The sequence below is a fragment of the Muscardinus avellanarius genome, assembly GCF_963383645.1.
Source record: "Muscardinus avellanarius genome assembly, chromosome: 4".
Lineage (NCBI taxonomy): Eukaryota > Metazoa > Chordata > Mammalia > Rodentia > Gliridae > Muscardinus > Muscardinus avellanarius.
Genome location: NC_137789.1, coordinates 32,647,739 through 32,671,293, shown reverse-complemented (window position 1 = coordinate 32,671,293; position 23,555 = coordinate 32,647,739). Strand labels below are relative to the sequence as shown.

Here is a 23,555-nt window from a genome sequence, read left to right as displayed (position 1 = left end):
GCTAGAATTCTTGCTTTATGTGCAACAGAGTCTGGATGGTTATGTGCAGTAGTCCTACCTCTACTAATTTCCCATTTGTACTATCACTACTATGGTTCCTTCTACTACTGCTACCACGAATAACACAGTATAAAGGCAGTAATAATGCTTATTCTGCAGGTTGTGGCGAAAATAAAGTGAGGAGTCAAAAGACTACAGGCTCTGATGCAACTTGATGTTAGTGGTTGCATTGAGTATCAAAATAAAAAAAAAAAAACTATATTATGTAGTCCTAACTCCCAGTAGCTGTGAATAAGACCTTCTTTGGACATAGGTCTTTACAGATGTAATCAAGATAACATTAATGTGAGCCCTAATACAACATAACTGGTATTCTTACGAGAAAAAAATATAAAGATAAAACACAGAAGAAACTATGTGAAAATGGAGCGGAGACTAAATTGGACTGCCATAGCCAACAAGGATGGGTCTTCCTCTACAGGCTCAAAAGGAGCATGAATTTGCAGACATTTTAATTCTGAACTTTAGCTTCTAGAACTCTAAGGAAATAAGTTTCTGGTGTTTTAAAAGCCATCCAGTTTGTGGCACATTGTTATAGTAGCCCTGGAAACTAACACAGAATTATAATGATGCAGCTGGTGTACTTATTAAAGTAATAGCATCTAAAATAGAGCATGGAACCCATAGGGGCTTAGGGCCTTCATCTGCATGCATACGTGCATGATAGTTACAGGAGATTGAATCTAAGGGTACTCTATACCTCTGAGCTACATCCCCAAAACTGTTTTTTGTTTTTGAAACAGGGTCTTGCTAGGTGCCTGGAAGTCTAAGTTGCGGAGACTGTTCTTGAACCTGCCATCCTACTGTCTCAGTCTCCCAAGTACTGGGATTACAGGTGTGTCCCACCACACCCTGATTTGCTTTATTCTTGAACCTAGATTAGTATTTTTTAGTAGAGAAAATTCTTTTTACAACTATATCACATCATAATCTCAAGATGAGTGGAAAAAAAAACAATGGAAACCCATGGTCTCCAACATCCTATTTTTCCATAATTGTCTCTTTGAGATTAATTCTTCATGTTTCTGGTTAAGAGTTAATTAGTCAATTCCTCCTGTTATTCCCAGCCTCTGAGACCTTTTTTGTAACCAGCCAACAATTTAAATGTCCTGTTCAACTCCATGTTAACAAGTGTGGTTGGCATACCATGTCTTCAACCAAATTGGTAATAAATATTACTTCAAACAAGACGAGGGCAGGGACCGCTACTATCAGAGGACTCCCACAAACCATCACTCACCATCCTGCCAGGTGTAATTCAAGTAAGTAACATAAGATGATCCACCTACAGTTCTCTTCTTTGCCCAAAGGTTAAGCTTATTATGCTTTCATAAACCCCAGTTATTAATGACTTTTTTCAAATACTTCTTTATTGTATAGTCTAGTGATTTTATCAAAGGATGAAAACTATTGGTAGGTCACAATTCATGTTGGTGACAGTTGTATTAAAATTTCAGTCTCTTATAATGAAACATTCCACAAATTGACACCATGGTCATATACAAATTGAGAAATATGCCTTTTAGTTTTAGAAATTCAGATAAAACATCAATATCTTGTTACTGATTTTTACTGAAGTTTAGAACAATTTGATTCAGAGGCATGGGGCACAGAATCTAAAGAAGCAGTTTTGTTCAGTGTCCTCTATTTAGGAAGGCAAGTGTCTCGTACTTTGAATTCAAATAGTTGTTGACAGAATTCACATGTTCAGTAGCTATTAGATGCCACGTGCATTCCAGATGTTTGCATTGTGTCTCATACAGTGTGTACTGTCCTTGGAGGCCCTCTACCTTGAGCCCAGACACCTGCATTACAACACTTCACATGAAACTTTCTACTGTTGGAAAAAGGAGTTACCAAATTCAGATTTAGGACATCAAGAAAGTGACTCTACAATTAATAGATAGTTTTCAAATATAAATGTTTATCTTCTCTATGAAACACCATTAAAAAGTAGAATAAATCACATCCTTTTCTCACATGACAGGCTCCCAAGACTTTGAGAGAGTAACTGTGTTTCTATTTGTTCTTCCTTTCCCTAGGACTAGCCTCTTCTATTTCTTCAAACCTTTGTCTCTAAATTCAATGAAACTTGAGTGTTTAATGTATAGAAGACTGCCAAGGCTTTTAGAACAGTTATTATTCACTTGAATCGCTTTGAAATCAATATTCTATTTTGATCATCCATAGTAAATGCAAAGCACTAATTCTCCTTATTTTTGCATAAGGCAACAAGTAAATTGCACTAAAGGCATAATTCTGGACAATTAATCTTCCGGTGATAGTTTTCAAGCTCTAGATCAATTTTTAGGATTGTATGATTGAAATATTTTTTTTCAAAATTGACAGGATTCAGTCAAGAATCACATCAGTCACAGCATGATTTACTGGCCACCAGCAATGGCAGAAAGGCTTCCCCAACTCAACACACTAACCTCAAGCCACTAGATGCTTCTGGGAACCATAGCTGTCCACTTAGACACCAGTGGTTATTAAATTGTTAGAGTCAGTAGACTAAGTTTCTCTACCATACTAAGCTGAAGGAGGGTAGCCACACAATAGCTTACATCAGTAGAAGAAAAGGCTATAAATAAAATATCTCTACTTTCTCTAAGATCATTAGATAGATGTCCAGATTAAGAGAAAAATTTAAGCTAGTTTCCTCATTCCATTCATCCAACCTATGGCTGTTCTTACTACTTCCTCCTATCTGTTTAGGAGAGCTCAGAACTAATACCCAAGCGTTCCTCAAAATACCCTACAAATCTGACCCTTAAACACCCACATACAAAAAGTGAGGCTCAAGAAAATCATCAATATGGAAGTGTCTAAAATTAGCACTGGTTTTAACAGTTTTCTTCCACCTGAAGGAACTACCTTCAGGAGTTAAGACCAGGACAACCTTACTTTCATGTCTACTGAGGTAGAGAAACCTGGAGTTCTGGGAGCAATTCTTCCCAATGCACAGGGAAGCCAGGCATTTCTCATTCAAGACAGATTCTTCAAAGATTGTCTATGGCAGCGGGATAGCGGAGAACAACAAATGTCATGGTTACCCCCAACCGCTGATAAGATAGTAACCCCCCTGTGATTCAACTAAACTGTATAGCGAGAGTAGAGTAGATGTGCCATCTGAATCATAGGGGCAAAGCAAAGTAAATTTTGAAGTCTTGGAGAAAGAAGAATAAATATTAAATGTGCCAGTTAGTGACATATAGCATAGATATTTCAATGCTAACTTGTGAGTACAAGAATGAGACACTGGAGCTTTGGAGCCCGGTATGTGAAAGGAATAATAACGAGGTACCAGAGAATTTTTAAACCTTCAGTCAGCCTTTATTACACAATGGAGAAAGTGAACATTTTCTAAGAAAATTAAAGCTTAAATTTTGAAATAAGATCAGACACTTTTCATCACTCTCAAAAAAACTATATTATGAGATATCTATGGAAAGAAATGGGTCTGTCCATAAAGGTTAAGGAATTTGGCGAACATTTTGCCAACTGAGAATTTGGCAAAGCTCAGAGTCCTTTGGGCAACTCTGAACTTTACCAATTTCTTAAATATTTATGCATGCACTTTAGGGGAAACCTCTAACTAATATTAAAACACACTGACATTTTCCAAGTAAGAGAAGATGCTGGAATCTACCTGCAGACTAACACAATCTCTAGCTTTAAGTCCGTCTCACTTGTCAGACCGATTAAACTTGCCTTTGGGTGGGTGAGGTCTTGTCCACAGGAGATTAGGGACCAACCCAAAAGTGCCCAGGAAGGCTGAAAGCTCTTTTTACTCTTTCCTTTCCTCCCCAGAGTAATGACATCACAATGTCAATGGAGAGATCCGAGTAGGCGCGCCACCAAAACAAAGAACCAAAACAAAGCACAAATGCACGGAAGCTCGGGGAACACAGCACACAGCACGGGGGGGAAGAATGCAGAGTGCGCCCTCTGTCGGCCGAGCATTCTCCTGCTGAGATGGTTGGCTGCCAAGTTGTATCAAGGTTGAGTGCAGGGTTAAAGCCATCATGCTACAAAAATTCCCAACTGTGCTGACACAGGCCAGCATCTAGCAAAAGCCCACGTGGCCAGAACTGAAGAGTGCTGAGCCCTGGTTCTGACCATTCTGAGAGCTGGCAGCGTGATACATCAAGCCGCATCATAGCCAGCCCTGCAGCTGAAAAAACTGCATCAGCCATTTCTGTCACTATATTATATTCACCACTTTGTTAATGAGATAAAACCCATGTCCTCAGCCGGGCGTGGTGGTGCACGCTTGTAATCCCCGCGCTTGGGAGGCGGAGACAGGAGAATCGCGCAGGTTCGAAGCCAGCCGTGCTGGCTTAAGAGACCCAGTTTCCAAAAATAAAAAAGTATAAAATAGGTCAGGGAGTGTAGCCCGGAGGTAGAAGGGCTTCTAGGAACCCCAGTACCACCAAAAAAAAAAAAAAAAAAAAAAAAAAAAAACCCCACCAACTCATATCCTCTTTTTGTGTGTGTGTGGTACTGGGGGTGGAACCCAGAGGCTTTTCTACCTCCAGGCTACACTCCCAGACCTATTTTTATATTTTATTTGGAAAAGGGGTCTCACTAAGTTGCTGAGAGCCTTACTAAATAGCCGAGGCTGGCTTCAAACCTGCACAATCCTCTTGACTCAGCCTCCCAAGTGCTGGGATTACAAGCGTGCGCCACCACACCCAGCTATGTTCTAATTTTTAATGAGACTCTTTATACCTTATATTACTTTGTACATTTAAAAACTAAGGGGATAGAGAGGGGAATTCTATTGTCTTTGAGAAAAAGTTTACTGGACAAGTACGAATTTACTGAAATAAATCCTAGGACATTGCTTCCAAAGGGGCCTCATGTCCTTAAGTACATGCCTAGGAACAGCTGGAAACCCACACAAGGAAAACAAACTTTTAGAAAGCAAAACTGTACTTATTTTAAGTTCCCTCCTGACATCATTCTATTTAAGAAGTTTTCCCATTATTGCATTAGCCAATGTTTCTTGTCCTGTTGAAGGAAAGAAATGAAGCCTAGACCACTTTGAGACTGTAAAACAAGCTCTAGATCCTCTCCCAAAAAGAAAAGATTTTGATCCTAACTTCAGGAGGCTTACAAAAACCTTCAACCTACCTCTGAACCTTCCACAGGTGATGAAAATCAAAAGGCTTTAAATTATAAAGGTTTTTCTCAAATTAGATAAGGAGAAAATCTATCTGCGATTACTTGCTCTGTATTTTACAATAAAAATATTTAATAGCTTTTCTGACATTATTCTGATCTATTATGATAAATATACATATATACACCCCTATAAACACATATGGTTACAAATACATGGAAAAATATGTATACACATACCCTTACTCTTGAAGTACTGGCAATAAAATAGATTTCTATAATTCATATACAAGACTGAAAAAAAATTACCATAAAATTTCTGCAAATTTTTACTTTATTGTCCCATCCCTCAGTTACTCTACCCCTTCAGCCTTCAGTTCTTTTAACTTCAGTTACTTTATTAGTATAATTATTAGTTGTAGGAAGTTCTGCAACTCAAAAGTTGAAGAACTTTTGAATGGATTCAAAGGTGATTTCATTCTTTAAGATTTTTATATTGAAAATGGACTGAGTATAGGAAAAGCCAGTGAATTCAGAAAAGCTGGGTTCTAGGTCTAGCTCACTTCCTTTTAGCTATTAGTTTTTTAAATTACACATCTCAGTAAACCACTCACCTTCCTTCTAAGTCAAATAGGCCCCACCCTCCTGGGCAGTGAAATTTTAGTGTTGTGGAAGGCAGCATACAACTATAGGCTGCTTCACACCTATGGAAGAATGGTCCTAAAATATATATACAAACATCTATGTCTCTCAAAGATATGTCCTCATAGCTATTTTATGCTGAAGTCAGAACTATAAGAATAAAGATTAAATTTTGCCTGCACTAACTTATCCAGCTATTAGTATACATGATGTTAAGGCAAAGAACACTTTGGTTAATTTCCCCTAAATGATTCATTCACACGGGCAGAGTGCTTAGGAATACAAATCTGTAATTGTCCCTTTCTTTAGAAAAAAAATAAAGGTGTTTTAAAAATATACTTCTCTCTCCCCAAGATTTCCTCTGCCTTACCCACAATCACCAGCCACTTGGGATACTATCATTCAAATAACAAGCAGGTATATGAATACAGAAATAGGCACTAGAACACTCTGAAGTTCCAAAATTATCAGAAGAGACTTCAGAATAAATGCTAAGCTGAAGATGCTTCTAGACTTCAGTGTTTTTATTTTTTTTTAAAGATGACTAACAGTAAATAATAAAATTACACCTGGCATTTAAGTATTCAAACTTTGCCTATATGCAAAGAAAGTCAATTAAAAAAAAACATTTCTCATTAAGTGACCAAAAACGTTTTAAAGGCAAAGGACAATTTTTTGTTATAGCAATAGCCAATTACTTTTTGTTCCACTAAAACTTGTGCAAGAAACACCTTACTAGACCTAGTTTGAGAAGTGCAAAGATAAATATTCCATCATTTTTCCCTAAAAAAAAAAAAGGCTCAAAATCTGATTAAACATGTGGCAAAATAACCAGGAAAAGAAAGGAAAACTAGAGTCCTCCAACCAAGTGTAGCACAAAAAAAAGCTAAGAACATCTGTAGGAATATTGGTGCAGCCCTTAGACAGGAAGGCAGATAATCCCAGGAAGGTTTCCAGAGGCAGTTGCCTTTAATCTGGGCACCAAACATACTCAACCTCATAAAAAGAAGTAATCTGGTATAGTTTAAAGTACAATGCCTTCAGGGTGGGGGAAGCTTGGGAACAGGCTGCAGTTGGATGGTGGGAACCTTAACAGTCCGGTCAAAGAGGCAGGCCTTGCCTTTGAGGTCAATATCAAGGCCCAGAAGTCCAGAGTCTATCAGCAGAGAAGGATCATGGCTTCAGATCTTTGAAAACAATCTCATGTGCAGCATTTGAAGGGCTAGAAGAAGGGGGTCAAAGCTGCTGGGAGATGAGTTCTTGAGTGCCTGAGCTAAGAAATATCCTTGGGAATGGGAAAAGAGGGGAGGGAGGGATGCAAACATTTCTGAGATAGACTCTCTAATCAGTTCTATGCTCCAATGAACTGATAAGAGATCAACAGGAAAGTCAAAAACTGAGGCAGGATTCCCACAATAAAAAGGAACACAAGCAGAGGCACGCACCTGGGGGAAAGCAGAGGACATGAGGTGTTGAACGCGTGTGCCTGAAATAGGTATTCACGCAGCAGTAATTGGGAAATCATAGTTGTAAAAAAAAAAAAAAAAAAAAGTTGAGGCTCCAATTGAAGTTTCAACATGGAAATGTTGAGAAGATAGGTGAGTTTAAAAAAATAGGTGAGTTTTTAAAAAATCACCCATATAAAGGAGGTGGAGAAATATTTGTTCACATACTACTCTGTACCAAGGCCAAAGCAGAGAACAGAACGGGAAAGAGACCACACTTCAGGGCCGTGTTAGCAGCCAAAGGAATAGCGCATCTCTGGGAAGGGACCAACAAAACCTCCAAGTTACCTGCAACAGGGTATACGGTGTGTGGCTGGAGGGGACGACCGACCTGCAAGTGCGGAATTTGGCTGACCATTAAGAAAACTTCTTAGGAATCTCTGCACTTTCTGCTCAGTTTTGCGGTGAACTTCAAACTACTCCAAAAAAACAAAGTCTAATAAAAAAAAATTTTTTTAAAGAAAAGAAAAACATTTCAGGAAAAAGATGGAAGCCAGACTGTAACAGACCGCAGAGTGAGTGAACAGGATAGGACTGTCAAGCGAGAAAAGAAAAGCAAGACCTGGAGAGCAAGGGAATGAGCCTGGAAAGCCCTGAGGAGGGAGGGAGGAGACCAGGTCCCAGAGGGAGGCGCTCTTAAGAGCTAGGTATGTCATCCTTGTAAGCCCAGGACTTGAGAGGCCCAGACAGGAGAAGCGCAGGTTCGAGGGCAGCCTCTGCAACTTAGTGAGACCCTCAGAAATTTAGCAAGACCCTGTTTCAAAATAAAAAGTAAAAAAGGTCTGGGGGTATAATTTGGAGGTAGAATGCCCCTGGGTTCAATTCCCAGTACTCACTCCAAAGGGAAAAATAAAAGAACAACAGAGAAAAGGTCCCAGAGTAGAGAAGAGGTAGAAAATGGACCTTGGAAAGAGTAAAAACACTTTCACCTTACACAATCTCATCCCCCCCCCAGTCATCCTCTCCTCCTAGGAGAAAAAAGAAGTGAAAGACTGGGGAAAATGAGTGACTTTAGTTCTGAAAGCCCAACCCTCCATCATCATCCCCTCCCCTCCTTCCCAATGACCTCTCTACACACACACACACATCTTATATACACACATATACACATGTATATAACATTTTCTGTTATATGTAATAACATGTTACATATACGTTTCAGTTTTAGCACCTTTCATATTTATTCCCACTGGAAAAAAAAATACCTGCAAATATGCACAGGCAACACTGTCTCCCTCAAGTCACCAATCCTAATCTCATGTCATTTTGAAAACTACAGAAAATGCAAAGCTTTGTTTCCATGCCAAAGCTTGTCACCTCCTTTAGCAGGGTGGTTATCAAGCATTACCATCAATAGATTCTGTCGGTCATCAATTTTCTGAACTTAGGATGGAGGAGCGAGCCTATTTCTGGGAAGGAGGGGGGGAGGGAGCTTTAAAGGTAGTCAGCTGGAAAGGAAGAAATGAAAAGTAGCAGGATAATCCACGACCTGACCAGTTTCTGAATAAATCAAGGTGTTTTGCATTAAGGAATTACAAGTGTCATTTCCAACTTGTGATTGCTACAAATACTGGATTCTACTCGGGCTCAATTTTAAAAGCAGATAAAGTAAGCCAGAATTAAATGGAAGGCTAGAACATCACCTATTCTGAGTCGCTTCCAAATTTCAGTGGCAAAACAAGATGCTGGTTTGAACTCAGCAACTTTCTGACCTCCCTGGAATGGGAAGACATTGGCCAGAAAAAGCTTATGCAATCATTCTGGAAGCAAAAGCAGCCAATTAAGAAAAGAGAAAAGAAAAAAAAGAAAAAATGAACATGTTTATGTTGCAAAGTCAAACATCACATCAGCTTTTCTGAAATACTTTGGAACTTTGAAAAGCATGCATGCAAAATGTATTTTGAAGCTTTTTCACTTAAGTATAGGTTAATATGTTCCAGGTGCCACTTTATATTTTGAAAGAGTACCATGAAAAATAAACTATTATTAAAAAGTACTTGTAGAAAACAAATCTCTAAATATCTTCATTACTTTTTAAAGACAAATTGACTTAGCTCTATTTTAAGAAAAAAAAAAAAAAGGTCCCCTTTTTTCCCCCAATCTCAGATGCAAGAAACATACCACACTCTTGGTGGTAAACACTTCATTATCATGCAAGAGGTCAAAGGGAATTTTGTGAAAATGAGATGGTAAAAGGAAGAAGCTGAAGCTTCAGTATAGAACAGACTCCAGAAGCCAACTCCTGCGCCAACACGCCCCCTACCATCAGACCACAGAAACGGGAGCTTTAGGTCTGAAAACCCTGTTGCTTTCAGAGTGTTTTGCCAAAAAGTTTGCAAAAGGTTCCCTGGTTAAAATACAACTAGGCAAATTAATAGAAGAGAAAATATATAATATTAAGTCATTATGCACCAAGGCTCAAGAAATTCCAAAGGACCATAAAGTTCTAATTTGTCTATCTAATTCTGCCTGAAATACAGCTTACAATCATTAAAAAAAAACTAATTGAATAACCCTATCGATTATGCACGTAAATCATAAGAGGTCTCAAGACAGATTTAGATAGTAGGGGTTAAGAGTAGCTACTAATGACTATGTACTGAAGAGGGGTATAGGATCAGCAAATCTTAACACTGTTACCAAGTGTTTTCCTTCCACAAAGATATTCACTCTCTGTATTTTTTTTTTGTGCTTAATTAATAAAAGTTAGCCCAGGTGGGCCCAGTTAGCGACTATCAGATGCTTATTTTATGATTTTGTTTTAAAACAGGGGATGAAAACTCGGTCAATAACTAGTATGTCGTTGCTCATAATGGTCTCCCCCATACGAGGTTTTATCCCAAAGTAGAGAAGGCTGACATTCTATTTTCTCAATCCTCTGGATATATTTTGAAATAAAACATAGAGTTAAATGATACATTTGCTCTCTATTCCAGACTGGATGCAATTGATTTTAACTGACTAAATTATCTGATCTCTGCCAAGAATTTTATTTCATTAAGAAAATGATATTATGGAGCATCTGAGATCATAGAGCAGACTAAACATAATGCCAAAGGAGTTCTGAGAATGTGCCACAGTGAAGGTTTGATTATTTGCAGATGGAATATAGAAAAGAAAAAGAAAAAGAAAAAAAAAAAAGAATCAGGTCCCAGGGGTAAGCCTAACCAATCCTGGTACCACTGCCGCCTACATAGGAACACAAAGCCAAGAAAACAACTGATCTAAGCCACAACACCTTTTCTACAAAGCAGTAATCTCTTTTCTTCCTAGAAAGTAATATTTAACTGCCACCATGCAAAACAGGGAGGGAAAGGGAATGTTGGTACCAAAATAGGCTCTAGCATGTCAACTGCTACTGCTGACATGATTTGGCTAGTAGTCAGGCATTCACCGAGGAACTAATTTAAATCAATCTCCTTTGGACAAGCCAGTTGTTTGGTAGGCACAACAAGTGGTGTAGGATCAATCAGTGGACATGAGATCAATTAAAACCAGCTTAAGTTTGTGAAGAGGACAATTCACACGACTCGAGTTAGATCTCTATTCATTTCAATACTCTCACAATGCAGTCCTTAAGCTTCCTTGCAAAGCAGAAAAGCTACTATCACCCCGCACTGTCTAGCCAGCCCTTTAAGTAGTTCCACTTTTAATTAAAAACACAGTACACCCTTTGTTGGCACACATAGTGTGGTCACTTTTAAGGACCGCAGTTATTTTAGCCAGAAACTTCGGATTTGGGAAGAGACATCTGTTGGGGAGGGGGACTAGAACCCAGCAACCTTAATAGTTGTTTTGGTTTAGATTTTTTTTTTCCTTACTTGAAAACACTTGAATTATATAAAATGGAAAGGTCAGTTTGGCAAAAATTACTATTGCACACTTTGGAATCAAGTTTCTAAATGTCAGTGCTTGGGAGTGTGGAGGGTAATTGCTATAGGAGATTTTGCTAAGGCGAGCTTTGAAATAAATAGTTTCTGCCTCAGACAGCCAAGAAGGAAATCACAGACAGAACCTTAGAAAAGGCCTTTGGAGAAACGGTGCAGTATCCCTTCTGGCCGCAGGAGTGCTGTAACGTCATTCTCCACCCAACAGCCCTGCTGTTTTAAGTTCTACTAAAACAGTATGCTGGATTCCCCCTACTCAACCACAATGGGACAGGCGGTGTGGATCAGAAAGCCATCACTAAATTAGCAAGTCGTCTAATAAACAAGATCTGTCAGAGGGCTTTTGATAGTCCCATGCTTTGCAAACTTTAAGCACTTTGTTTTTCCTTTTTTTAAAAAAAACTAAATAGACTTCAGCCTTTAAAGGGGGAGGAGGAACCTCTCTAAACACTTTGACCGCAATATAATAAAAATTGCCAGCTCTGCCAAATAATACCTCGAAAGAAAATAGTGAGGTAGAGAAAGGATGGGAGGGGAGGGATAGAGAGGGAGTTTTCAAGAACAAATATCTGCAGGAAGAAATTTCTCCCTGGTGTCTTTAGGTGAGATCATTTCTTAAAAGAGAAAATAGGCATTTTCCAAAAAAGAAATGAAAGAGACAGAGTATGTGTAGGGGGTGGGTGAGTAGCCTTTATAAAATCCTCAGATACACATCGACAATGGAGAGCAGAAGCTTCAGAAGTCGTGGCCATGAGTCCTCTGGGGCTCTGCACTGGGGTGGCCCAGCCTCTAGCTGTGCCAACAGGTGAGAACAGCTTAATGACGTTTCTAAAAGGCCATCACAAAAAAATGCTCGAAAAATGCTCTCCAAAATCTAGCTGCACAGCCAGAGATTCCCTGAAATGATTAAATGATTTATAAACAAATCACATCACAGGTGGAGACGTTTATGGGGGGAATGGAGATCTATGAACCTCTTGACAAGTTTTAACTGCGCAAAAACTCTGAACTGCTGCAGGAAGACAAATAGCCCCCCCCCCCCATACCTGCAAGGGGCTTCTGCGCAATTTCTCCGCGCGGGTGATTCCAGGGGTACTCGTGTCCCGCGTAGCTTACACGGGAGCCTCGATTGTGTCTGCGTCTAGCTGCGTCTGCTAAAATGCAGCTGGATGAGCTGCAGGCCCAGCAGGACCGGGAGACCGAAATATGTGCGCGCTAAGTTTGCGCGTGGACTAGCTTTCTGAACATTTTCTAGAGGTTTTCATCCGCCTTCCCCCATGCGCACACGGGTGAAGGAGAGGAAGCGAGCGGCTATAAAGCCGCAAGTGAATTTCATTGAGCACAGAAACCCTTCCCCTACATTGCTGCTTTTGAGGAAAGCGAAGGGGAAAGCGAATGGGGCCTATTTTAAAGAAACCTCACGCTGCAAGCGAACACCCCCTAGAAAGGCAGCGCGAGTTGCGGCTTATCTCAGAAACTTCCCATCTCTGTTCAGGTTCCCCGAAGAGAGGTCAATGATGCCTTTTTCCTGGAAACGCAGGTTCTACCGTTCAACTCGAGATTCCTCCCTAGGTTCCCCAACACCACACACACACACACACACACACACACACACACACACACACACACACGTTAGGCAATGCCCAAAGCAATCTTTGGGCCAGGGTTTGGGGCGCACGTGGATGACGAAGACAGAGATAAATGGGCTTTAGAAAAAATGGATTCGAGGACAAAAGGAGAAAAGGACAAGAAAAATGGATGCCAACTAAGAAAGGAGACCCAACCAAGGAATAGAGTTCAAGAGCAGAGGCGCGGCTGTGAACTGGGCGGCGGGTTGCACCCCTGCGCCCAGAGAGCTGGGAGGCTGGCGCGGGGCTCGAGGCTCTGCGCTTCTACCCCGCTCACCGCGCCTGCTGGGAACCTGAGACACAGGACGCCCCGGGGTGGTGGCCCCCCGAGCTGGGGGAGTGGAGGGCACGGTCCTGAGCCCCCGAAGCTTGGGCGTGAGCGCCGGGCACCCCCACCTTCCCGGGGACCCCACGCACCTTGGGGAGAGAGAGAGAGAGAGAGAGAGAGAGAGAGAGAGAGAGAGAGAGAGACAGACAGACCGAGACCCACCTCGCTTACTGCGTCTCCATCGATTCCCTTGGCACTGGCTGTAATCCATACAATTCAGTATGACCAGGGCAAAGGAGAAGAGGCGAAACTGCATCTGGACGGTCGGACGGGGAGAGACGCCTCTCAAAGCAGGGCAACTGCAGGGCTCCTCCAAGGCGACCGCGCCGGGCACGCAGCTGGAGACGACTCCGAGGGGCGGCGGCCACCGGCCCGGGGGGCTGAAATGGTCACTTTGGGGCGATCAGCATCTCTCCGCCCACGGTGAACCTGAGAGACGAGGAGCGAAAGGCCGGGTGGGTGGGAGACGTACCCTGGGAAAGTACCCTGGACCGGCAGCCGCGCCTTCGCGCGTCCCAATTTAAAGCGGAGGGAAGGAGGAAGCGAGCCCAGCGCTCGGCAGAGCCGCGGAGCCGCTTATTGCCGAGCGGACAGCTGCAGGCGACTTGGAGAGGAAGGTGATTACAATCAGTGAATTAGCAACCTCTGCCGAGCCCCGGGCTCCCACCCGGAGGAAAAGGCGCTCGGGGGAAAGGGAAGCTCTCCGGAGACGCCCAGAGATCAGGGGTTAAAGAGGACCCTCCGGGCGCCACGGAGGGGTACCCGAGCGCTGCGCTGCAAGGTGCGGGTCGCCTACCGTGCGCACATCGGTCTCGGGCAGCGCGGCGTGCCTAGGCGCGGCGCTCCATCCCGGGCAAGGAAGCCGAGCACGTGGGCTCGGGAAAAGTTTGCGGACACCCGCCGGGAGTTCCAGGCAGCTCTGGGATTCCGGCCGCCCCCGCGGGGTCCGAGGGCGCCGAGGGTCCTCTGGGCGGCCGGCGCCTGGCAGGAGCGCGGCGGGGCTGGCGCGGCTGCAGCCACCGGGATGCTGCGCCTCCGCCCGCGAGTGCGAGCCCCGGACGAGGGGCGCTCCGGCTGTCCGCGTCCCTCTGCAAGGGTGCCGCCTCCCCGGCTCTCTCGACCGTCACTTCCCAGCTAAGGTTTCTCCCGGTCCGCGCAGAGGGAGACTGAACGCTCCCGGGAGGCTGGAGGAAGTGGCGAGCGCACTTTCCAATGGAGATGCAGACTGGCTAAGGCTCGGGATGCTTCTATAAGTAGGTGGTGCTGTGGTCCAAGGCATCTAAATCCAGGCTGCCTCTGAGTTCCTGGGTCCTAAAGCCAGAAGCTGTCGGGTTTCCCTGAGGTCCTAAAGAGCGCTGACAGCTTGCTCCGGATGAAACCCTCGCAGGGTTTTCCAGGAGGGAATGGCTGAACTGCACAGTAGCTAAGGGGGGGGGGGGGCGGTCTCCTGACCTTGTGCACTCAGAGCCCCTCTGCTCATGCCCAACTCGTCCTCTCTGGCTCCGTGGAGTTGCTTCCCACCTCAGTGCCAACCTTCCTCCTGGGTGGAGGAGGAGCATCCAGATGACAAACGTTGTCTTCTAGACCTCCCTTCCAGAGCTCTGTGTTGGGACCTTGACTACTGAATTTAAACTTGAGCCCCATTGCGCAAAAAGCCACACCTCCCCTCCTTTATAATTTACGTTTTGGATTTGTTTTAGAGGAAGATCTGAAAGCCGACTTCAACAGATCCTGAAAGCCAGGCTGAAATCAGGGTGTGCATTCAGCTTAGGGAGCAAGATGAGGGTTACCTAAGGCTTGTGCTTACCTCAGAAATGTTAATTCTTGGCTTCTTTTCTCCTCCAGGAAAACGCATTAAAACCTATGCTACCATGTCTGCAGTACTCAGAAAAATGAGACTATGATTCTTTTTTCTTTCTTTCCTTTTTTTTTTTTTTGTATGTATGTGTGTGCTGCTAGGGATTGAACCCAGAGACATTCTACCTCCCGACTACACCCCCAGTCATATTTTATTTTACTTTTTATTTTGAAACAGGGTCTTGCTAGGTTGATGAGTCTTACTACTTGCCGAGGCTGTCTTCGAACCAGAGATCGTCCTGTTTCAGCCTCCCAAGTACTGGAATTACAAGTGTGCCCACGCCCAACTTGGGACCTTTATTCTTTAAAGCTTGCTTTCCACTGAAGTATGTCTTATTCATAATCTTCCCTTCTCCCACTTCTAAAGTCTCCTGAAATAAACTGTAGGCACCTTGGGTTTGAGGGAATACTCTACTTAACACTTGTCAAGTGTTCCATTAAAAATACTCCATGCTAGCCGGGCATGGTGGCGCACGCTTGTAATCCCTGCGCTTAGGAGGCGGAGACAGGAGGATCGGCACAGGTTCGAAGCCAGCCTCAGCTGGCTTAAGAGACCCTGTTTCCAAATAAAAATTATACAAAATAGGTGTCTGGGAGTGTAACCCGGAGATAAAAGGGTTTTCAAGAACCCCAGTACCACACACACACACACACACACACACACACACACACACACCATGCTACCCAATTTTATTCCAGTGAATTCTTTTTTCTTATACTCACTACTGTAGGGAAGAATGTGTTACCCCTGAGGCAAAAGACAGGCATTTATACTGTTAAACACTGCATCGTGTACAGTTACTACATTATCACGGTAGCATTTTATTTAAATTTCCTTCTCCATTGCTTCCGTGACAGAGGACACTCATCAATTTGAGCTGAGAATCATATAAAACAATAAGAACATTAAAAGAGTCCTGTGTATGTGTATTAGATATTTCATTATTGCTTGCACATCCGTAGCTGTTTTACAGACATCACTATTGTATATCAATATTTATATACCAGAAATTTTAATGTTGGTCCTTTATGCATGCCTGAGAACACCCAAGTGAATCTGAGTTGAGGTCTTTGGTCCCATTTTGGAGATAAGAAAATCTAGCCCTGAGACTGGCCCACAGGACACAAATACCGTTGACAAAACACATTGTAGAAATGGTGGGTCTGTTTCTCTGGCTTTCTAAGTCCTTGATTTTTATCACAGAATTTGGAAACAAGTGGAACATAAGTGAAACAGCATTTGACACAATGATGTGATGCTCCACTGAGCATCTCTCTACAGCAAAGGTACCGCACTTCTACAGGAACAAAATTCATGAAGGATTGCCTAGCATGCACAAGGCCCTGTGTTCCATCCCTGACCACACACACACACACACAAAAAAAAAAAAATAGAGAGAGAAGAAGAAGAAGAAGAAGAAGAAGAAGAAGAAGAAGAAGAAGACCTCTAAATAAGCTCCCGAAGTTCCTGTATAGCTTTGAGGTCCACTCAAAAATGATGGCTATTGATGTCTTTAATATATTTAAAGGCCAAAATAAGCATACCCCTAAGCTGATCCATCTCTACTATGTGCCACTTGGACCGCTTTGGGCCACTGTCTGCATCTCAGTTTCCCTGGTGATACTTGGAGGAAGTTAAACCACTGTCACTTCCATCTCTACAGGGCTCTGGCTCACACTCAATTTTCTTCTGAGAACATTTGCTGTGGGATCTAGCTGACCCACGTGAGGACAGACTCTTAAGTGCTGGGTTCTCTATGGAGAAAGAGGAGAGCTACTCTCATGCATGTTAAATTTACAGACCCCTTTCAACCTATCCCTTCAAAGATAACTTTCCATAATTTTGGTCCCCTGGGTTGCAAGGTTGGATTTTTTAAACCAGAGATACTTTTCAGTTTACTGAACCTCTAGATTTAGTTATTGAAAAATAACTGGAACATTACTTCTGTGGGAAATGGGCTGAGTATCTTTGATAAGGCAGAAAAAAAGCTCTGGGAGAAAAGATTCTTAATTCCTTCTCATGCTTTTTTCTGGTCTCTCTCTCTCTGTGTTTTATGGAATACCATTGCACCTCAAAAATTTATCATGCTTAGTTCTTAGGGTATTTTAAGTCTTACACTTAATCGCTGAGCTAATTTGTTGATCATGCAGGGTTTTGTTTTGTTTTTTTGTTTTTGTTTTTTGACCGTTTGCTAAATATTTTTCTGATTTCAAGTACCCAGGAATGTTCTTGCTACTAAAAAATACAACCCCAGTGGATTCTAAACTATCATTAACTTTAATCCCATATTTCTGCTTCCTTTCATTTCTAAACTCTGAATGTGTTGCTGTTGAAGGCTCAAAACTCACAGATCTCCATTTTGGAGACTAGATGTACTTTTTCTGCAAACTGAGTTTGGTGGTTTCATTAAGCTAGAGTTGTAAATAGACATGTGTCCAACGTCTGTTTACAGAGAAGTGTACCAGGGCTGGAGACTCCATACAACTCATTGGTGATAGAGAAAGTTAACTGAGGGCAGAAGTGGGGAAAGATGTTAAAGATGGGAGGCAGTTTTTGTGTTTTGTTTTGTGGGGTTTTTTTTAGTTGTAATTCATTTGGATAATTTAAAATCCAATCCTTATAAAGCCAGGCGTGGTGGTGCACGCTTGTAATCCCAGCATTCGGGAGGCTGAGACTGGAGGATCACGGTTCACGGACAGCCTCAGCTACTTAGTGAGGCCCTCTGCAACTCAGTGAGACCCGGTTTCAAAATAAAGAATAAAAAATAGGGCAGGGGTGTAGCTCGGAGGTCAAATGCCCCTGGATCCATCCCCAGTGCAGCAAAAAAAAAAAAAAAAAAAAAATCCAATCCTTATAAAAGGTCATACACAGAAAAAGCTCTCCTCTCTCCAAGCAGTCAGCTCACCTTAGAGACAATAGGTTATTTTTGTATAACTTTCCAGGTTTAGAGTAGATTTTCAGAGATATTTTGTGCTTATCAAGCAAATATGCGTGTATATATACATATATACATATATTTTTTCTCTTTTATTCTCTATTATGCAGCAGCATAAGTTCAAAACTATATTGAGTAATTTGTGCCTTTTTTTGTATTCTGAAGTTCACTCAATATCAGTTCATAGAGAACATGATTTTTGTTTTTGTTGCAGGTCTGGGGATGGAACCCAGAGGCATTTGACCTCTGAGATACATCCCCTGCCCTATGTTTTATTCTTTATTTTGAAACTGGGTCTCACTGAGTTGCAGAGGGCCTCACTAAGTAGCTGAGGCTGTCCATGAGCCGTGATCCTCCGGTCTCAGCCTCCCGAATGCTGGGATTACAAGTGTGCGCCACCACACCCAGCTCATAATTTTTTTTTTACAATCACACATTTTGTCATTATAAGGCAATATTGAGCCAGCTCTCTACTAATAGAAAAGTAGAGAGCTGGCTCATTTTTTTTTCTGCTATAAGCAAAGCTTCAATTAGCTTACCCATGGGTTTATTTTACCTTTGCATTATAAATTCCTAGAAACAGATTAATTGGAACAAAGAATTATTCATATGTGTGTATTGTATGTTGTGTGTTTCCTTTAAATGGCCTTCATCAGAGGTTCTCTCATATAAAAATGTGTGACATGCTTATTTCTCTATATACCAGCCAAAACTTTTTTGATTTTTGATACTCGTGGGCAAAAAGATTCACTTTTTTTTTCAGCAAACTTTCCATTTGTATTTTTTTTAGCAAAATGATGTGTGCTTCTAGTATTTTATCTTGACTTTACCATGAACTCTTTGAAGAAATAATTTACTGTTTATTTCTATTATGTTCCTGGTCATTTATTTTTGCTTTGTATAATGTGAACATATCCACATATTACATTGTGTGATATGAGTTGCAAATATTCTTCCAACTATATCATTCATCTTTTAAGTTTGTTTTTATATACAGTAAGATATAGAAAATTTTAAAATATTTTTATGTAGTGAAATTTGCCCATTTTATGTTAGAGCTTTATAAAGGTCATACTTGAAAAAGTACTTTCCATGACATTTTTTTTAAATTTTTATTTTGGAGTTTGCTAATATATATTTTCAGTATGAAGAATCATAGAATGTTAATGATTCCATGATTGGACCGGCTAGAGCAGAATAGATTTAAATTTTTCTGAATCTTTATTTATGTTCACAGATTTGGTTGATTTTGGAAGTGATTCTTGTTTTCATTAGCTAATTGAGTTAGAGTTACCTTATCTTTTATGTTATCAGATATTCAAATTCTCAGATTTAATGTTTCCCACAATCTTTTTATTCATTGAATATATATATATATATATATATACATATATATATATTCTTCAAGGCTAGAACTTATCCTTTGATTGCATTATTGTGGAGTTTTTTTGCTGTTAGACAATATTGACAGTATAATTTTATCCTTTTAAGTATAAACTGAATGTCTCTTTTGCTAGTTGCATATGAAAGCATATGTTCGCTTATTATGTTTTGCATGAAGTAATTAAATTAATATGAAAGGTCTTCACCAAAGTCATGGACCAGTCCTTATCCAGGCTAATTTGTTGTTTAAAAAAATCATATCATAATCACTTATTTAACATTTGAAAAATGTGTAAATATTTGACTCCTCCAAACGTTAATCATACTGTGTTCTGCCACTTGAAAACTCTTCTGTACACTGATGTGATAAGGCCTCTTTCTTGATTTGCTCTCCATCTCATGGAAGAAATCCAGGAGACAGTTTTGTTGACTTCAAAGGAAGTCCAAATCAGAGCAGCTTAACTGAGAAAACTCTAGTTTGACCTGATGTTTTACAATTATTTCCCTTACATAATCTTGTGTGTCTTGAGCTTTTTTGAACTAAAGTGATATGTATCACTGCCATCATTTGTGTGTGTGTGTGTGTGTGTGTGAATGTGGTTACTGGGAGGAAGTGTTATGATACTCAAAGAAAGATACACAGAGATTCCCATTTGTTTAATCACTAGGCTCCGTTTTCATTAATATGAATAGAATGTTTGTTTTCTCTGTGTTTGTGGACACTCAATTAGCTATGCGTATTGAGATAAACAATAGAACAGATAATCCCTGAAAGGAGGAAATAGCCTCTCAGAAATTTTTCCTGTACTAGTATTCAAATAGGTATACATCTCCCAAATACTTGGTTTGTCTTTAACTTATAGTTTTAATGACTTGCATTACTTTTTTTCTTAAATTTTTTAATTGGTGCATTGTAGTCATACATCTTAATGGGATAAAAGATGGTGGACACATGCATGCACACATCACCCAATTAGCCCTTACTCAATCCTCACCCCATTCCCTCCCTATCTCTCCTTCCCATGCTTGGCTTAGTTAACTTGTGTTATTTCTCAAGAGAAAATGTATGGCTCACTATTAGTAAGTATACAAGAGTTTAAGACAGACAATTTATTTTGTTTCATTTCTTGCTCCATTGTATGTTTTTAGCCTTATTTTTCCATTGCCATGTTTTTCTCACCTAAAATTATTACATAAATCTCTCTAGGCCACTTTAACCTTGGAACCATATACAATTTTTTAAAGCGCGCGTGCACACACACACACACACACACACACACACACACATAAAACAATATGGGAGTTCTTTTAGTTGCTGAACTGGAGAAATAAACATGCAATGGCTTTGGGGATCAATCAACTAGGCCCACTGGAAACAGACACAAGATAAAATTCTATTACCACCCAATCTTCATAAACTCTTATTCTGGTGGACTACAGTGACATTTTGAGTGACAAAAACTTAATGTCAGTTTAGAGTTAATGACCAGTAGTGCCCCTAAAGTCTGGTAATTTTCTCTTCCCAGAAGAAATACAGTCATTTGAGTAAATGGTCATAGGTCTTGTTGAGAAAATCCTGAAGAAAGATTAAGAGTAAGAGTGCTTGTTCCTGAGCCTTGATCTCTTTATGCAAGAAACTCTGAAGCTGTGGACTGGCTCAGCCCTGCGATTGCTCAAGCAGCTGCAACTCTCTATTGTGGTGAGCCCATTTAGACTTGTAAGCTAGACCCAAAGTTTTTCTGTTATACAAATCAAATAGGACAGAGTTGGCTGCCCAAGTTCCAACTACCAGTTACAATCATGTTCCTGGTTGCAAAACACACACACTACAATCATTATAAATATTCATGTATTGATTTAATATGAATATCAAATATCAATACTGTTATCTTTTATCCTCTGCTAGCTCACCTAACATATGTTAACTGAATGTAATCTTACATCTTGGTATTTAAACTAAAAAATATGAAATAGTATAGCCCAGCTAAAAGAATGATATTATCCTGAGATGAATAGAGGGGCATGTAAGATTACACATACCCTCTTTGAGGAAGAAGGTCAATATATTTTTGTGTGGAGAGGGGCTCCCAGTTGTAATAGATGTAAACATTTGCTTTTGCCTTTATTTGACAATTAAATGTGGTTAACAGATGTGTATTAAATCCCAGATTGTGAAAAGATGGACTGTTGTGGTTTGTAATTTGTTATCTGGGTTAAATTGGAAACCCCATTTCCCAAATCTCCTGCCATGGGATGATTTTTGAGTTAGAGCTGTCTAAAAGAGTAATTTACATGAGGTTTGGAGGAGAAAGGATTTTCTGAAAGTCCTTTACAGTAAGATGCAATGAAGGACAGAAGCAGAGGTGTACAAAAGGAACAGCTTTAGCTCTTCCCTCTGCTGAAAATCTAGTTCTTCTTCCTGATGGTCTTGCTGACCCACAGAGACCCCAGGCCTGCCACTACAGACTTAGTGTAGAATCAACAGCCTTCCATAAATTCCTCTGTTGCCATCACACTATGGTGTTTACACATACTTGATTCTCAGACATCAGTGACTCTTCTGATCCTCTCCTTCCCTTCCCAGAACTCCCTCAGCTCCTATCACAACTGTGCAAAATCTAATTCCTATAATAACTTTCTCATCCACAACCCTCAGGGACTCTATTCCCCTAACCATGACCAAAACGAGTATTGTCTATTGATTTTCCACTATAAAAAGAAAAACTTATTCCCTTTCTCCTTGCTTCTTCCCTGCACACCAGCCTCCCATCCTTGAAATATAGTTAGATCAATATTAAGTGGTTCTATAATTATGACTAAGTATGTTATTCAGAGCTGAGTCATGTAATAAACTGTGACTACAGTTACTTTCCTGTACAGCTTTTTGTTTTCTCTGGAACTGTCATCACTTTGTTATTGGTTGATTGATTGATTGACTTATTTGCAGAGCTTTCTGTGCTAACGTAAATCCTGGTCATCTGGTTCACTGTTAGTATGATCCTCCACTCACCAAGGAGGCTATCCGTTTCTTCTTCATAAAGTCCCTTTTGAAGGCTCCTTGGTTTCCACTGAACTAGTTACCTTTTGTGCTCTCTATGTAGTGCTGTCCTGGGATGTCCCCTTGCCACCTTCCTGGAGATCCTCCTTCCAGCTCACCTCCAGTGGGTTTTGCTCCTGTCCTCCTCTACCCTAGTTGATCCTTCATTGTGAAATAGGACATTCTATAATAACTTTCCAAAAACTTTCACGTAGGTAAATGTTTTAAAGCTCTGCATGGATAAAAAATATCCCCCGAGTCTCCTCACAAATGACTGTTTGGCTGGGTATAAAGTTCTAGCTTGAAAACATTTTCATTTAGTATCACTTCTTACCTTTTAACATTGCCTTCAGGAGGCAAAGCCATTCTAATCACTGACTCATTACTAGGATCTGGTTACAATTCACTCCAGAAGCTTACTGGCCTGAAATTTCACTGGAAGTTTGTAGGCGTGGATTTTTTTTTTTTTTCACTGAATTTTCTAAGAGCTAGATGACCTTTCAAATCTGCAAATCTATTCCTGTCTGTTCTGAAAATAGTCTCGGGTTATTTTCTGGATGATTTCTCCTCTTTCACTGCCTCTCTTCCCTTTTTGGAACACCTGTGTTTAAATATTGTACATTTTATAGTGGTCTTCTAATTTTCCTGCATTTTTCCTCCTCTTATCTATCTATCTCTTTGTTTTTCTTACCTTCTGGATTATTTCTTCACATTCATCCTCCAAGTCATCTATGAGTTTATCATTGCTCTTCTCACTTTTTAATTTATTTTTTATTTTATTTTTATTTCTTTTACACATTCCACATTTTTATTTACATATTGAGACTAGCTTTAATCTCAAGATCACATATTCACACACCTATTTCTTTTTTGTTGATTTAAACGCATGGTTTATTAAACAAAGGCTATAAACAAATACTTACCATGTCTGTTATACATAACACACAGAAAGAGCTTTTAACAGAAATTCATTCATCCCCCAACATTTTATTATAAATACAGGTATCAAAACAATCCTGGACATATATTTATACTACGAGTAGTCAGCACCCACACTGCTTCAACAATTACCACAATTTGTGACAATATTCATTGTACCTGCTATGTTAAACAATTTCAGCTACAGTACATTTGCTAAGCAAGATGGGTAAAGCAAGACCTTTCT

General features: G+C 40.6%; 1 protein-coding gene across 3 annotated transcripts in view; it reads right to left on the bottom strand.

Annotated features, from left to right (window-relative positions):
• The window catches only part of RSPO2 (R-spondin 2), a gene marked incomplete at both ends in the record, with an annotated part of 151,762 nt that extends 138,329 nt beyond the window's left edge, over positions 1–13,433 (bottom strand). For 2 of the 3 annotated variants that reach the window (XM_080693532.1, XM_080693533.1), the window contains one exon: positions 13,340–13,433. In XM_080693532.1, coding sequence (XP_080549658.1) covers positions 13,340–13,433 — 94 coding nt within the window. Of the gene's footprint in view, positions 1–13,321 lie in introns of all 3 variants that reach the window. The other variant, XM_080693531.1, reaches the window with a different exon arrangement.
• Between the last annotated feature and the right edge of the window lie 10,122 nt (positions 13,434–23,555).